Source organism: Sinocyclocheilus rhinocerous, unplaced genomic scaffold (genome assembly GCF_001515625.1).
Source record: "Sinocyclocheilus rhinocerous isolate Xijiao unplaced genomic scaffold, SAMN03320098_v1.1 scaffold792, whole genome shotgun sequence".
Taxonomy (NCBI): domain Eukaryota; kingdom Metazoa; phylum Chordata; class Actinopteri; order Cypriniformes; family Cyprinidae; genus Sinocyclocheilus; species Sinocyclocheilus rhinocerous.
Window position 1 is genome coordinate 990997 of NW_015626872.1, and position 18255 is coordinate 1009251.

General features: G+C 34.4%; 1 protein-coding gene across 1 annotated transcript in view; it reads right to left on the minus strand.

Annotated features, from left to right (window-relative positions):
- Positions 1–17190, minus strand: part of radil2b (Ras association and DIL domains 2b) — a 25175-nt gene extending 7985 nt beyond the window's left edge. The window contains exons 1-8 of the mRNA XM_016527865.1: positions 16893–17190; positions 14752–15069; positions 12650–12882; positions 11446–11678; positions 7645–7876; positions 7450–7562; positions 476–695; positions 229–401 (exon numbers count right to left, since the gene is read on the minus strand). Coding sequence (XP_016383351.1) covers positions 229–401; positions 476–695; positions 7450–7562; positions 7645–7876; positions 11446–11678; positions 12650–12882; positions 14752–15069; positions 16893–17026 — 1656 coding nt within the window. The 5' untranslated portion in view covers positions 17027–17190. The remainder of the gene's footprint in view (positions 1–228; positions 402–475; positions 696–7449; positions 7563–7644; positions 7877–11445; positions 11679–12649; positions 12883–14751; positions 15070–16892) is intronic.
- Between the last annotated feature and the right edge of the window lie 1065 nt (positions 17191–18255).

The window sequence follows — 18255 nt, forward strand, 5'->3', positions numbered from 1 at the left end:
TATTACTGTATATACTTACATACATACATAATATATTTATAAATTATATATATATATATATATATATTATAAATGGTATGCAATTTAATGCACTTCCTCTTTGTGCCTTATCTAAATTCTAAAGTTTTATTGATGTAATCTAGTTGATTCAGTGGAATAATGACTTTTTCTGCATGAATACAATAAAATAATTTAGACGAGAGTGGTCTGAGGGAACAGAAGCAGGACCTGCAGAAGGTTTTCCTTCGGTGTGGCCAGCAGATTGACGGCCGAGGAGAGCTTGAGAAGGTAAGTGTGAGCCAGATCCGCGAGTCCGGCTCCGTGAGCCCAGTCCATCAGCAGATCCAGATTGGCCCTGACCTGGACTCCACGGGACCAGCAGTAAAACGCTCCTCCGGACCCTGCACACGAGAGCAGCGGTCGCATGAGATGCATGAAACACCTGAAGATCAGCCGCATCTGCTGACTCACTCACCTCTCTCCATCAGCAGGTTGAAGAGCAGAGCGTTGATGAAGAAGAAGAGGTAGGAGAAGAGCTGCGCGCTGATGTCCGGATGCACGTCGAACGCTCGGAGCAGACGCAGACTCTGACTGCAGACGTCCAGCACGCGTCTGACCTGCGACGACACCTGCAGCTGCCCGCTGTCGGAGAACGCATGACTGTCCAGAACGCCGGGGAGAAGCGGGTACAGCATCTGACCAAACACACACACACACACACATGAGCCCAGGAGAACACACCGCTCCTGATGCTGATGCTGATGCTGATCGCTCCATTCTGATGAACAGCATCCATACAGAACAACTGCTGACCTTAACCTTCCTACAGTAACCCTCAGAGTTCATAATAATGCAATTCTATAGCAAACTAGAACTAAAACCACACACACAAAAAGAAAACTCAAGTAAATAAATCAGCTAGTGGCCAAAGCAACATTTCTCATTCTTAAGGGTTAGTTCATTCAAAAATGTACCAATAAATTAACAGCAAATTTTCATTTTTGGGTGAGCTATATATTTCACTGAGATGTTAATAATTTACAATTATATATATTTTTAATTTAATAAAATTAATAAAACTATATATATATATATATATAATAGATATAATAATATATAGACAAAGGCTACTGAAAATGACAAATGACACAACAAAAACTACTAAATATTTAATTAAAAATGAAAATGGAAAATATAACAATAAAAAACTGATTTAAAATAATAATCAAACCTATAAAAATATCTCAGTGATACTAAAAGAACAATGAACCTTAGCAGCGATGGCATGTCAAGGTGGTCACAAGGATTTTCATCTCATTTCTATCTAATTTATAAATAATCTCAAATTTTAATAGCATATAGTTTTTTATTCTTTTATGTTTTATATTTAATTAAATTTTTTATTTGATTTCTTTTCTGTCTAGCTGATTTTGTCCCTTAACTGTCTCCTTTTTGCTGATTTTTATTGTGGAAAAAATATATTCAAACTAATTTGAATCAATATCCAAAAATGTTTATCACCATATTTATATGTCAAATAGTGCTCTAATATTGAGATGAAAGATTCTCTTAGTGAATATTTTCAGACAATATTTTAATAATTTGCAGTCATTTTAAAACTTTTTATACAATGCCAAATAAAGGCCAGATAATGTATTTAATCTCTTCTTTATATATATTTTAAATATTTTATTTATATTTCATTTTAATATTTCATATGCATGAAAATATAAACTCTAGCTGCACTTAATGAACTTTACTTTATAAAAATACTATGGACACATGTTTGAAATAAAACCTTATTTTGAAACATTTTTCATTTTAAGATTTTTATTATTTATTGATTTTTATCTTTAATATTAATTTTATATATATTTTAATTAATAACTAATTATTAATTGTATAGTTATTTTAGTGCATCAGGTTAACCTGAATGAAAATGACATCTCTTTCAGCAGCGCCTATATTTGAATAATTCATTGTTTAGGTCGTGCCACTTTCAAAGTTCATTCCTGGCCATTTCTAAAACACAAGACAGTCCATATACATCTTATCATCAACAGAACAGGCTGAACTTGCTCAGACAGACCACGATCTCGCTCTCGTCTGCGATAAGATTTCGACACTCACTGACCGAATGACCGTTCATCTCGCATCCTTCCTGCAATCCTTCATGCTTTAAGAGCCTAAAACAGACCCAAAACGACTGGAATAAAGCTGCTGGTTGTCTGGAGAGAGATGAAGCACATGTGTTTGTCATTCTCTGACATCTCTGTTGCTAACAGCTCTCTATATTTGAGCAGTAAGCGTGTATGTGACTGCATGCAGTCGGGGAATGACTGAAAGAGAGTCTGTGTTGAAGACGTTCAGCCCACGTGCTCCATCTCAATGTGCCACACATCACAATAACACAAAGCTGGCTTTGTTCTGTGTAATTGTGTGCAGACGGCTGTATGTATGGATTCTCAGGGAGACACCAGTTTGGCAGCCGCCGGCCGCTCCGTCTCCAAACAGCAGAAAATATCCACCCAAAACCATGAAGGAAAATCTGACACACAACCAAACTGCTTCCCACTGAAACAGAGCTTCATCTGCAAACGCTTTCAATGGTCATAATGAGATTTCATAACAGTCCAGTTATTAACTTTAGCTGATTAATTTCCATCTAATTGCTTGACATCCCTAATTTTTAGAGCTAAAAAACTGCACAATGTTTAATTTCATTTAAATACATTTTTTATTTTATTACATTTTTATTTCTGTTTTTGTTTTTTTGCATTGCATTGCATCTTCCATCTTTTTCCTTGTCACTGTCATCTGTAACTTGGCAATATTCCCTGTTTGGAATTCAAATTTGGAACAGTTTTATTAAAACATTATATTCATGCATATATTGAAAACATTTTTGACAAGGTTTGTTTCTAATTGTTTGACAACCCTAATTTTAAAAAACTGCACATGAAAAGTTTTATGAAAATTGTTATATTTTATTTTAAGTATTTTTATTTGTATTGCACCTTCTGTTCAGGGCTATTTTATAGTTTTTATTAATATTTTTGCAATTTTATTTTATTTTAGTTTAGTGTTTTTATTTGTAATGTATCTTCCATCCAGAGTCATTTTAGTATTATTCAGATAGTTTTTCATCAATTTTTTATTCGTTTTTATTTTAATATTTTATATATTTTATATTTTAGTTCAAGTTTTAGTATTTTTGCGGTGTTTCTGTCATTTTTTTTTTATTTTTTATAAATACATCTATATATGTTATTAATGTCTTCATTCATTTTTATTTCAGTTTTAGTTTCAGTATTTTTGCAGTGTTTCTGTCATTTTTATTTGTTTTTATAAATACGTCTATATATGTTATTAATGTCTTAATTCATTTTTATTTCAGTTTTAGTTTTAGTTATTTTAGTACATCATCAAAATAAACTAAATGAAAATGAGAAATCTTGGAAACTAACTCAAATAAAATATTTTTTTAATATATATATATATATTTTTTTTTCATTTCAGTTCATGTTTATTTTATTTCAACTAACGTAAATGGGTTTTTAGTTTCAGTTTTAGTTTTAGTTAATGATAACAACAGATTTTCTCTGTCACTCCGCTCTGTGACTTGCTCATTGCAAAGTTGAAGTGATTACTGAAATATTATATGCATGAGAATGCTATTCGAATGAATTTGAATTGAATGTAAAATGTTTCTCTGCAGCAAACACAGACTGAATGCAAACGAAATCTGTTGTGTCCAGCGCTGGGAATCACCAACAAATGTGTTTTATTAGTTTAAGTCCAGCAGCTGTTTCCTTCTCAGCGAGATCCAATCACACACAAGCGGCTCAAAACCTCCACAGAGAAAACACAGCCTGTTATTGAAGCCGTAAAACATCAGTTTGCTTTCCAACCGGCCGTGTTTGTTTTTGATTCAATTTTCCTACTGAAAATATTGAGCTCATAACGGAGCGCTGGCACCGTGTGAGAACAGAACGAGACGTTTGCCAAGCTTTTAAAGTATCAAATGTCATTTACAGAAGAACGGATGGTTTGTGCCACCGATACAAACCACACCACTTAATCATTTCCACTCTCAATAAATGCCGATCAATAAAAACGTCAATAAAAATGTTTCTCAGAATCGAAATGTTAGGATGAAAAACGTCGTCTCAAGGAAATTTCCCACGACTCCAACTAACTTTTGAATTTATTTTATTGCACGCTTCAAATGACTATCTTTATAACGAATGCAATTAGTCAAGGATAACCGGTTAGTCGAGGTTAATGACTAAATAAATGTTCGGTTTGGCCTCTCTCTATATATTCAAACACAAACTCATTAAACATCAGAGATTGAATTTGTTTGCATGATGACGGATGAAATGCCTCCAGCTTGTTGTTTCATTTACCGTCGGCCGTGAATTTAGTTTTTCCACAGAAAAGCCTCATCAAAATGTTGGACGTTGTATTGCACTAAATCAAATCACACCCATATAAACAGCCTCTCTTTCCACGGCAAACAATCTCAGATGAATTATAATTTCCCAAAGGGGGCGAGACATTGGAGGATTTTCCCATGCAGAATACAAATCAATCCCAAATCCCGGCTTTGCCAAACGACGATGTCTGAACACTGAATTAAAGTCTGTGAGAAACGAACCTGTTGCTATTCAGCAGAATCTCTGCAGCTTATGAAATATAACCGAGGAAACTTTTAATCACTTCAAGACTTGAAGTCATAGGGTTAGGATGAAAGACGTCTGCTCATGCTGCATTTATTTCATCAAAAACACAGTAAAAATTGTGAAATATTACAATTTAAAATAAATGTTTTCTATATATGTGAATATGTTCACATAGAATTTCCATCATCATTACTCCAGTCTTCAGTGTCACATGATCTTCAGAAATCATTCTAATATGCTGATTTGCTGCTCGAGAAACATTTCTGATTATTAGTGTTGAAAACAGTTGTGCTGCAGAATATTTTTGTGGAAACTGTGAAACATTTTATTTTTTTAAACTAATAGTAAAATATAATATAATCTATAATAAAACCTTAAAAAATAAGGTAAAATAGAAGAATTATAAAAAAAAATCTTAAAAACAAACATTTTATTTGAATTACGTAGGCCTTATTAATTACTAGTTGACCGGGTTACATATCTCATTTTCATTTAGCTTAAATTGGTATACTAAAATAACTAAAACTGAAAGAAAATGTAATAAAAAAAACTATATAGGCATATTAAAAAAAGAGATAAAATAAACGAATAATAGGCTGCTCAAGAAACATTTCTGATTATTATTAATATTGAAAACAGTTGTGCTGCAGAATATTTTTGTGGAAACTGTGATACATTTTATTTTTTTAAACTATTAGTAAAATATACTATAATATATAATAAAACCTTAAAAAATAAGGTAAAATAGAAGAATTATAAAAAAAAATCTTAAAAACAAACATTTTATTTTAATTACGTAGGCCTTATTAATTACTAGTTGACCGGGTTACATATCTCATTTTCATTTAGCTTAAATTGGTATACTAAAATAACTAAAACTGAAAGAAAATCTAATAAAAAAAACTATATAGGCATATTAAAAAAAGAGATAAAATAAACGAATAATAGTAAAAATAACCAAAGAACACTACTAAAAATGTAACTAAAATTCTAAATATGAACAAAAAACATCTGCAAATGTAACAAAGGCACATACAGTAAGAAGCCACTAGTGAAAATGATATGAAGATCACATACACGTATATACTGTATGATACACTAGATTCATTCATTCATGTCCATCAAGGTCAGATGCAGCAAAGACATCTGGAAGCACTTGAGATCAGCGCTGCAGTTCACAAAGCCACAGTTTCTCTGGGCTGCTAACCTGTGCTATTCATCATTCAAACCGGCTCACGAGCGAAAGCTACAGCTTTTCTTAAGCACAATCTGTGTTTCCATCAAGTTGAGTATACGTAACGTATATGGTTTTGTGGTGTAAAGAGAGATTTTGACCCCATTTCACTGCATTGACATTGAATTCGCTCAAACATTGTGCCACATTTCAGCACATACATCTATGGCTATTGTAGATAAATCTATTTTCTAAATGCATATTATAGATCTTATTGTGAACGGTTTATCCGTGCATATGTTTCTTTTTTATTTTGTCTTCTCTCTGGGGACAAATGCAGGATTTCTCCAAGTATACAGTGTTCTTAAGCTCCGCCCCCGCAAGCTCACGCCTCATCTGCATACTTGCTTGAGAGCCACGCCCACATCTCAACATCCAATCAACAATCCGATGCGAATCCGAAGTCCCGCCCTGAATTTTTCTTTTTGATAATAACCATTACACTCGAATGTGTGTCACAATACGGAAGAAAAAATCTGTCGCTACTTCCTTTTGTTGTGACTTTTGTCTGCACTTGTATATTTAATATACTGCTGCGAATTTCTTCAAAATGTCTTTTGTGCTAAACAGATGTAGTAACTAATAACTAAAACTGAAATTATACAGACTATTTATATTTTATTACATATAAAGTATACATAAAAATCACAAAGTTAAAATGAAAACAGAAAATATAAAAAATAAAATTCAAAATAAGAATGAAAAATAAATGATCAAATTATAAAAATCTCAATTATACTAAAATAACACTGGTCTCAAGTTTGTATCTTCCTTTGTGTTCTTTGTGTTAAACTGATGTACCAAAATAACTAAAACTGAAATAAAAAAATTAAAAAATTACATATTTATTATTACATAAAAAAATACATATAAAATACATATAAAAAAATGATAACAAACACAACAAAATTACTAAAACTTTAAAGGGTTAGGGTTTAAAGGGTTTTGGGTGAACTAACCCTTTAACTAAAAGTAAAAGAAAAAAAGAAAAACAAAATTAAAATATTAATAAAAATTTGAATAGTATCTCAATCATACTAAAATAAAATTGGTTACAAGTACTACTAATGTATCTACTTTCTGGTTCTTTGTGTTAAATTGATGTACTAAAATAACTAAAACAACTAAAACTAACTAAAAAAAAATCTAAAAATTCTATAGACATTTAAAAAAAATCCAAAATACATAAAACAAAAACGCTACAAGTTTCACTAAAGTTAAGAAGAAGAAAAAAGTATCACAATAATACTAAAATACTACTGGTCACAAGTACTGCTTATGTATAAATTGATGTTTAAATATGTCAATTGTTAAATTGATGTATTAAAAAAAAACTAGTAAAAATGTCAAAAACACACAAAAAAAATTCCAAAACTTTAACTAAAATTAAATAAAAAATTTTAAAGTAATGTACTAAAATAGCTAAAATTGAAAGAAATCTTTTTTCCACAGAAGAAATAAAGTCGAACAGCTTTTGAATAACTGATGACAGAATGATCATTTTTGGATGAAGCATGCAGAGGGCCTGACCTTGGTGAGATAGTAGACACATTGCTGGAAGGTGAACATCAGGACCTCCTCCAGGACCGTCATGGCCTCCTCACTGGCCGAGCGCACGGAGGAGAGCCGCAGCTCCAGCACCGCTGGAATATAAACACAGACACGCAAACATACTGAATCTGAACACATACATCACATTATTCACATCAGCACTGACTGATTTACCAATGCAGTCTTCCTCCTCCTCCTCCTCCTCCTCCTGAGAGACTCCGTGCAGCAGAGGAACCTCCTGCTGGTGGATGAAGTGAAGGATCTGGACGGCGTTGGACATCCAGAGGACCAGCGGCTCCAGACCCCGGATCAGTCTGTCAGCACCAGAAGGCCAGTCTGCCGCGTCTGACTCACTTCTGCTTGCGTCAGGAGAGCGAGGAAAATCTGGTTTTAATGTACGCCGTGTCTAAGATATTGAATTTTAATTCCTCTGGTTACGAAATGATGAGAACTTAGTTCCTGATCTTACATTTCAGGCTGCAAAGCTGCGAGTTCCTTTGCCTTTTCCTGTATTAAAGTATTAAAAAAGATGCAGTACAGTTACAATGCAAAACACGGAGGACTAAAAATGTCTAATGAAATGTCTATTCAAATGCTGTCAAGAAAATAATCCATAATAAAACGTGCCTCACACAGCTCTGGGGGGTGAATAAAGGCCTCCTGTAGCTAATCAATGCGTTTTTGTAAGAAAAATATCCATGTTTAAAATATTATAAACACTTTTCTCTCACTTCCGCTAACTGTCGTATGCGGAAGTCGTTCTGGCGGATGATGTAGTATGCAGCGTAAGTGCCAATGATTCGTGACGAACACGGAGGAGAGCAAAACAAAATGCCAGTCACGAATTAGAAGCACAAAACAAGGATTTGTAAAGAAAAATGTCAAAGGAGTTCGATATAAGCCAAGAGGAGACTGGTTTTCCTTTGCTAAAGTAAGGAAACTTTGCTTCCTTTGCTCCTGTAAACAAACTCGTGAAACTAGCAACTAGGCGCGCGCGACGCATACGTCCTACGTCATCCGCCCGGAGCGGCTTGCACATATGACAGTCAGCAGAAGTGAGAAAAAAGTGTTTATAACGTTTTAAGTATGGATATTTTTCTTACAAAAATGCATCGATTCACTACAGGAGGCCTTTATTAACCGTGTGAGTCACGTTTTATTATGGATGCGCGCACTTTATTGCACTTCTTTTGGACTGCTGAACAAAAACACCTGCCTAGTGCCATTATAAAGCTTGGAAGAGCCAGGACCATTTTTAATATAACTCCGATTGGATTCGTCTGAAAGAAGAAAGGAATCCACAACTGAACAAACCACAAACAAGTAAACAATGCTTAGTCTTTGTCATGCATTAGAAAAGTGTCAACCCACTAAAACTGAAATCTTAAAGGAACACTCCACTATTTTTGAAAATAGGCTAATTTTCCAACTCCTCTAGAGTTAAACAGTTGAGTTTTACCGTTTTCGAATCCATTCAGCCGATCTCCGGGTCTGGCGGTAGCACTTTTAGCTGTAGCTTAGCATAGATCATTGAATCTGATTAGACCGTTAGCATCTCGCTCAAAAATGACCAAAGAGTTTCCATATTTTTCCTATTTATTCTAATCAGATTCAATGATCTATGCTAAGCTACAGCTAAAAGTGCTACCGCCAGACCCGGAGATCGGCTGAATGGATTAGAAAACGGTAAAACTCAACTGTTTAACTCTAGGGGAGTTGGAAAATTAGCCTATTTTCAAAAATAGTGGAGTGTTCCTTTATATTTAATTGTTGTCTTAAATGTGTAGATAAAAACTGTAAATAAATAAATAATAAAAGTTTAAAAAGTTATAGCCTGCAGTGATACTTTTATTGCACTTTTTGGACCACTTTAATTTTATTACTGATAAGGAAAATGAAAACTGAGTGAAAATCAAGTAAAAATGAAAAATGTTAATCAGAGTTAAATGTTAAATGAATGCAGAAAACAATGTGATTATTATTATTATTATTATAATAAATGTAATAAATAATAATTAAATCATTTTTACAGTGAACCATTTTATGCAGTATTATACATATGAAGTCAAAAATGTTATTTATCAAAAACATTTAGAATATTATTATTGCCATTTTAAAATAATAACTATAATTAATAATAATAATAATACATTATAAATAATAATGAAAACTTTTTTATAGTGTACCATTTCATGTGGTAATAATAAATTGTTTTACTGAGATCAAGAATATTATTTTTTTATATAATATTATTTATACTTTTTAAATGATTACAGTATCATTAATAATAGTAATGTCCACAGTTTGAATATTCATGTTTCTTGAATAGTAGAGCATGGCACAATCAATGCCATGGTTTGTCTCCCAGGAACAGGCTGGCATCTGTTAGAATGGACAGAGAGTATAATAACAATCATTACACACATGTGAAGTTTACGTGTAGAGTGTATATACTGTATGTGCGCACGTGTGTTTGATCGTTTACGGTTGTCATCACACACAGCTAATCTGGCAGGAAGTGTGTCCACCCTTTGGACGCTCCACTTCCTGTCCAGCGTGAACACTAGGCCTGTTTTTGCATACGTGTTCATTTTTCATGCCATTTTCCCTCTGTGTGGCACACTCTGTTATTTTCCAAAGGAATCGAAGGGATGTGGGATCATTTTTTTCCATGGTTCATTGACGTCACCTGTGTTGTATTATCCAGTGTAAAGGGAGTGAATCTTTGTGATTGTAAGATTGTCAATTCTGATCACCGACTGAATTATTTTCCAAAGACAAACAAAATGAGAAAATCCCTGTAATTCTGTAGTTTAACATCACTGGCTTATGTCTAAAAACATAAAACATCATGCTGAAGTCTCCAATTACTATAAAAGCTGGAATTGTGGTGCAAAACCCCTTGTGAAAAAGAAGTACTCTTTATTATACTTTTAAAAAGAGTTATGGAAATAATATACTTTAAAAGAATATGTTTTCAGAGACTTAATTTCATGTTATTTATAATTAAATAAAAATAATTAATAGATTAAATTAATATTAAATGCAAGTTTAGTACATAAGTACATCTTTATATGTAATTTACTGCTGAATGCACTGACAAGAATTTATGATAAACTAAAATATAAACTAAAATATACTTCAATGTCATTTCTATTGAAACTTGAATGTAATGTATTGAAATATATTTGTAATTACACATTTGGAATTATGTATTCGATGTAATGATAATTTGTAATTTAGTATATTTAAATATATTAACTTTAATCTAATGTTAAATAGTTAAAATTATAATCAATTATTTTACATGTGCTTTATTATGTTAGTCAATACATCAAACAAAGTGTACTTCTTCAAAGCACAACAAATCATTATTAAAACTCTGCTTTAGTGTGTTAAGAAGCAATCATAAAAATGTCTCTATTTAAGTCACTTAAGTGGCCTTTTATTACATTAATATTATATTATCTGCAAGTACAGTTTTTTTTAACATACTTTTAAGATTTGAAGTACACTACAAGTGCTTATTTAATACAATTAAGTGCACTTCTTTTTCTATTTACCTAAAAGGTGTCCTATACACTGTAAAAAAAAAAAAAAAATGGAGTATGTATGTTTTACAACAAAATACAATTTCAGTAGTCTTTCTACAAAATATTACTGCTATTACAGTTTCTTTATAATTAATTGCCAGCTGTACTAGCAGTTTCTGAGTGAAAACTGTTTCCACATCCATTTTTCAGTGCAGGTAAAAGAAAGTCATTTGAGCTAAATATGATATTGAATAAAATAATAATATTCCTTCTAAATTTGATTTGTATGGAAGCCCGTTTCCGCCACAGAATAAAAATCTAAAGTATAATTTAGATTTTTTTTTGCCTCACAATTGCATGTTTATATCACACAAACCTGAGGGAAAAAAGTTACAATTACCTTTTTTTTTTTTTTATTCATTGAAAGAAATAAGCTTCCAACAAATAGTTCATTAGCAGGACACTGTGTTGCTTTGTCGGCCTCGGCCTCTGGATCCTCCTCCTGCGTTCGCTCCGTACAGGTGCTTTGAGCTTCAGCTGTCAGATCCGTGTCACTGAGACTCTTAAACAGATTGTGTCTGCTGTCCACGGCGTCGTCACTCACGCATACATCCAGCGGCACGGATTTCCCTCTGCAGCGCGTCTTCTGCAGCTTACGTGCCTGTGCGTTTATACCTGGAGAAGGTGTTAAAGGAATAGTTCACCCAACAATTTACTCACCCTCAGGTCATCTAACATGTAGGTGAGTTTGTTTCTTCATCAGATTTGGAGAAATGTAGCATTGCGTTACTTGCTCACCAATGGACGCTCTGCAGACAATGGGTGCCGTCAGAATGAGAGAAGTTAGTGTGGATTATTGTGATGTTTTTATCAGCTGTTTGGAATCTCATTCTGACGGCACCCATTCACTGCAGAGGATCCATTGCTGAGCAAGTGACGCAATGCTACATTTCTCCAAATCAGAAACTCTCCTGAGGGTGTGTAAATTTTCAGCAAATTTTCATTTTGGGGTGAACTAATCCTTTATTTATATGCAAGACCAATCACAGTTTATATGCAAATAGTTGTAAGAAAGACAGCAAATTGCAATTCAGTATGCAAATATAGAATACACCAAATCAAAATTGTGGGTTACATTTTAAATGCTGAACATTCAATAAAATTCAATAGCAGGTTTTCAGGTTCAAGAAACCAAAATGAGCAAAATTGCCAATTTAATTTCAGAAGATTAATACTTGTGTTAATTGTTTGGGCTTTAAAACAACCATAACCAGAACTTCGGAGGAAAATAAATACAGTGCTGCCTTGCAAACGGCTTAATACAACTTTAACTTAACTTTCGACAACTTGAACTTTAACCGCTTTACTTTAACTTAACTTTATTGTCAGTTTGGCAAGAGCTAATTAAAATAAAATAAAAATGGTAGGGCTTTCTGCATATCAAAATTGAACCATTATCTCAGTGGTAGTAAATATCTGGTTTCTTGTCTTGCTAAAAGCACAAAATTGTCTGTAGGCAGGAACGAAAAGCGCCTACAGTAAGATGGAAAAAGTAAACCGGTCAAAATGGTTGGTTTCAGTCGTGACAGTAAAAAACATCTTTAATGCAAATGTGATTATGCAGGAGGAATCGTGTCGAGGTATACCAGCGGTCACAGTGTCCTGGTCTTTAGAGTTGTTTTCTTCTACAGTGGCTTTGCGCTGGATCTCAAAGCGTCGAGCGAATCCTTCTCTGGGTTTCCAGAGCGATTGCAGCAGCAGCGGCTTCTCATTGTCTCCCACCACACGAACACATTCGGTCCTCCAGCACTGGTTTCCAATACAGCCGATCACATCACATAACACATAGTCATCAGCGTCTTCTTTGCTCAGGGAGTATCTGAAACAAATACAAACAGCAGAATAACTGATATGTATGAAATAATAGAATATACATTCACACTGCTGTACAAAAGTTTTAAATGTTATTCAAAAAACTCTACTATTCTGCTCACCAAAGCTGCATTTATTTAATCAAATATAGTCAAAATTGTGAAATATTATCACAATTTAAATTAGCTGTTTTCTATGTGAATATGTGTTAAACTGTAATTTATTCCTGTGATCAAAGCTGAATATTCAGCATCATTCCTCCAGTCTTCAGTGTCACATGATCTTCAGAAATCATTCTAATATGCTGATTTGCTGCTCAAGAAACATTTCAGATTATTATCAATGTTGAAAACAGTTAAACAATTAAAGCTACAGTAAAACATTACAAACTTTCAGGCACACACTCTAGCTGTAGAATTGTGAAAGAATGGAGAGTTTCAGTATCTGAGTGCTGACGCAGCATTCGATCCAAAGTGGCTTCACCAAGGAATTCATTTAGCCTTGAATTTCAAACTTCTCCAAACCAACCGAGACATTTGGTATGAAAACTTCTCCTGCCGTTACAACGGACTTTAACCAATGTGCACAAAGGCCGTTTTGTGCATTTACTGAAATTCAAACCCTTAAGAAAACCATCTGGACTTTTTGTTCAGATATCAACCGCATTATGATTTTAAAATATTGTCAAAATATTATAAGCCAAATTTAAATATTATTTCACACAACCCTGAATATATTTGAACCGCATTTACTGCTATGTAAGTCTTTTAGCTTTTACCAGGAAACCCTTTTATTAACTGTTGGTGTTAGGACACTTGGTGCCTTTTCCCTATTACATATTTTAGTAATCATCATAAATTAGGTATCCTTTGAAAGTTTAAATACTGTGATGAAAGCCTTTTTGAAATTAGATAACGCATTACCATGAAAACTGTACTTTAATTCCTCTTAGCAGGCAGTTTTCTTGTGGTGATCATAACTTTTGTAGAAAAAAGTTACTAAAATGTTTCTTAAATCATTCCACTAACTTTATTTTTAACCCACAAAATGTAACATTATTTGTAACAATATTCTACGAATATTAAAATATCCAGTTTTATTGCTGTGGTTATTCAATTATTTAAACATTACAAAAAACATTTCTTAGAATGTTCATCAAGTAAAAATAACATCACGGGGATGTTCGGAGAATGTTGATCTCGGAATGCTTTCTCTAAACATTATGAGTGCATAAAGTTATAAGAATGTTCCAAAAACATGGCTTTAAGGAGATTCATATAACATTTAAAAAAAAGTTAGTGAAAGTTGTGGAAAAGTTCCTTGTTAGCTGGAAATGTTGTGACCATAGACTGTATAAAAACATGGACGTAGTGTCCGTGACGTCACCCGTAGATTTCCGAAGAGTGTTTTTGAAGCTCAAAATTGGGCGGCGTGTTGGCAGCGTGTCACCGCGTGTCATTCCCGGATAATCGAAAATGGGCAAAGAGGCGGGAGCAGGTTACAGGACAACACTTCAAAAAATTCAGTGAACAAAATGTACAGGAACCTCATTTTTTGTGATATCAACTTCAAATTTGGAATACAACTTGGTTTGATATATGGCTTTGAATTTCTAGCAATTGTAGCGTCCATACTATTTTGTAAAATATATTTTTGTGTACAAAACATAAAATGTTTAGTGCAGTGCATTTGCTTCTAAGCTAACTTAAAAATCTATAACCTTAGGTCTGTTATTCCAAAGCATTCATGAATTACATCAATTTAAGTTCGGATAGCGCATTTTCATGTCTAAGCTCAAAAAGGGGGTGACAATTAACAGGTTAAAGATAATGCTAAATACAGTAGCAAAATCAGTGGCTTTATTCTCTGGCCCCACCTGGCGAGTGCCTCTTTAACCAGCTCTCTGGCACTGGAGCGTGTGGTGGCCAGTATGCTCTTGTAGTTGGCTCCTTCACAGATCTCCGTGCCAAAAATCTTTAGAATGCCTGGAGCCGTGATGTGATTGGACAGTTCGGAGGGGTCGTCTGTCACCAGCGCCTCCTCTCCCGTAGCGGCCATCTCTCCAGAACCTCCTCTGGGTCCGCGGCCGAACACCGCCGACAGACGGTGCTGGTGACGCCGGATCTTGTTCTTCGCCGGTTGGCGGATTCCCACGCTCTCTGTTGATCTGGCCGTGCCGCTGGATGAGCTGGACCTGGAAGAGGAACCAAAATGATTGCTCTGTTCTCCACTGGACTGTAGATGCAAACCTACGTCGCTTCAGTCTGGCTGTTCATAACTGCACCCAGTTAATGAACAGCAATGTTCACAAAATGAACAAAGAGACTTAAAAAACACACACACACACACACATACAAAGCTCTGCATAATACTTGGAGGATTTTGTCCAATCCAGTAATCAGTTTATTTCAGTAGCAGTGGCACAAAAGCTCCTTTTCAGCCTTCACTAATTGCGTCAGTAGTACCGTGTATGTGTTTCCTCATCTATTGGCCCTACATAAAATCTTCTAAAACTATAACTCATTTAATTTTTCCACTAGCAGTGTCCAGGTGTGCAAAAAAAGAAAAAATCATTTTTTTTTTTTTTTTTTAGATGCCATAGAAGAACCATTTTTTTTCTTAGGATGAAGAACATTTTAATAAACTAAAGAACCCTTTTCCACTATAAAGGATCTAGTGTGCAATGGAAAGTTTTTATGGATGTAAAAAGTACTTGATGCCAATAAATGCCAACCATCAATTCTAATAAAGAACCTATATTTTTAAGAGTGCAGTGTCATTTACACCTCAAACTATGTGGAATATAATGTTTAAGACTGTAGTGGAAATGACATTTTAAACAAAATAATAAAAACAAATAAAAGAATAAAAAAAGTTATTTTGTCTTTTAACATTAATAAATAAATACATTTAGCAAATTCCACAGCATGTTTTGTACCATAAATACAACTGAATAATAGGCTATTTTCACCTCTTTTAGCATAATTCGACAAAATTGCAGCTTGACCGGAAATAACGCACAACAAAGTATTCTAGATATTTACCTTGATATTCTTCACACATGACATCTCATATTTAGTCTTAACTTCTTATTTGCACTGATATCTCCTTAGTAAACAAGTTCTGATAAAAGTTTTTTTCAGCGCAGAATTGTTTATTGTGGTGGAAATTATGCCTGTGAAAAATCGTTTTCACACAATAAATATCTAAATAATCTATGTTTATTTCACACTTGTTTTAGAACATACCCAGCTAACAAGCGTTCTCAGAACTCTGGCTAACGTTCTGGCAAGGTTCTCTCAACGTTCTTGACAACGTTCTTCCAGTAACGTTAATAAAACACTCGTTCAAAATTATCTGGTCCTTTAAGTTCTCAAAACGTTAGCACAAAAACATTAATTATACATCATTAACGGAACACTTTATATATATATATATATATATATATATATATAATATATATATATATATATATCATTAGGCTACAGTTATAACTAACGTTCTCATAATGTTTCCACAACGATAAAATGGAATGTTCCCTTAACGTTCACATAACTAAGAAAAAACATTTCTTAAAGACATTTAACAAACTGCATTTTGAACACTGAGAGAACATTCAGAAACAACATTTTCACAACTTAATACTAACGTTAACAAAACGTTCTTAGAACGTACTTTCTGTTAGCTGAGTAGCCTTTAGTAACAACACTTTTATTATTGAAAGTATTGTTTTGAAGTCTTTAGACCAATGTAAAAATCATAAAAGGCATTTAAGGTAAATTTTTATTTTACTTAATATAACATAAAAGAGAGAAAATACATGTTGCTTTAAGTCTGTAAAAGACTTAAAAATCAATTCACTTCAAACACATCAACTCTTATGACAGTATGCTTGTATCTGTTTGGCTAACGTGTAAACTATCAATCTAATATCAAAAGGACTGCTTATGAATGACTAGTAGCTACTTTCTGAACTTTGTATATGTACAGTAAGTGGGACTTCAGAAGTGAACTCACTGGACGGATCCATTGCTGTGTTTCCTCCCGACCCGGGAGAATCTTCTGCGGGACGCGCTGAGCGGTAAAGCCGCAGGTGAGGCTGGAGGAGGCGGCTTGGATGTCTGTGAGCTCCGCTCGTTACCGATCATCATTCCCAAAGCTGTCCAGAGCTCGTGTCGTCAAAATAACGGGTCCGTTAGAATGAGCACACATATCATACTCCGCTATGAACAAGCAACGTGAACTGTTCAAATCTTTGCTGCGAGCAGAATGACATCCAGAAGGAAACTTTCTGCTGCTACAGCGCTGCGTCTCAAACGCGCTGAACTGTCTGCGTGGGCAGCACTTGTGGGCATCATGGGCGCGTTCCCGAGTCAGCTCTGTTAAAAATGCTGCGCGTGCCTGTCATGCTTACAAATGCTGTCTACACAGACAACTTACTGATATTGAGACAAGCTGCACGCGCTGCTGATGCGCCGAAGGGAGGTTCCTGAGTGTGTTTTTTTTATTGAAGCTTAACTCAAATCAATAATAACTAAAAGTACCATACCTACCAACATAGCATGGTATAAATATCATTTAAAATCCATGGTGAACATGAATATTGATAGGATATTGAATACTGATATAATATTGAATATTGATAGAATATTGAATTCTCAGTATAACTGAAATTGATAATATTGTCATTATCATATTTTATAATTTTAACACTTCCATCCATCCAACTATCCATCCATTCATCCATCTATTCTTCCATCCATCAATGTATCCATTCCGCCTATCCATCCATCCACGCATCCATCATTGTGTCCATCCATCTATGTATCCATCCATCCATCCATGCATCCATCTAAGCATCCATTCATCCATCCATCTAGTTTCCATCCATCCACCCACCCATGCATCCATCTATGTTTCCATCCATCCATCCAAGCATCCATCTATGTATCCATCCATCCATCCATTAATCCATCCACGCATCCATCTATGTATCCATCCATCCAAGCATCCATGTATCCCTCCATCCATCCATCCATCCATGCATCCATCTATGTATCCCTCCATCCATGCATCCATCTATGTATTTATCCATGCATCCATGAATCCATCTATGCATCCATCCATCCATCCATCCATCCACACATCCATCCATGCATCCATCTATGTATCCCTCCATCCATTCATCCATGCATCCATCCATGTATTCATCCATGCATCCATCTATCTGTCCATCCATCCACACATCCATCCATCATGCCTCTATGTATCCATCCATCCATCTATCCGTCCATCCATCCACACATCCATCCATCATGCCTCTATGTATCCATCCATCCATCTATCCGTCCATCCATCCACACATCCATCCATCATGCCT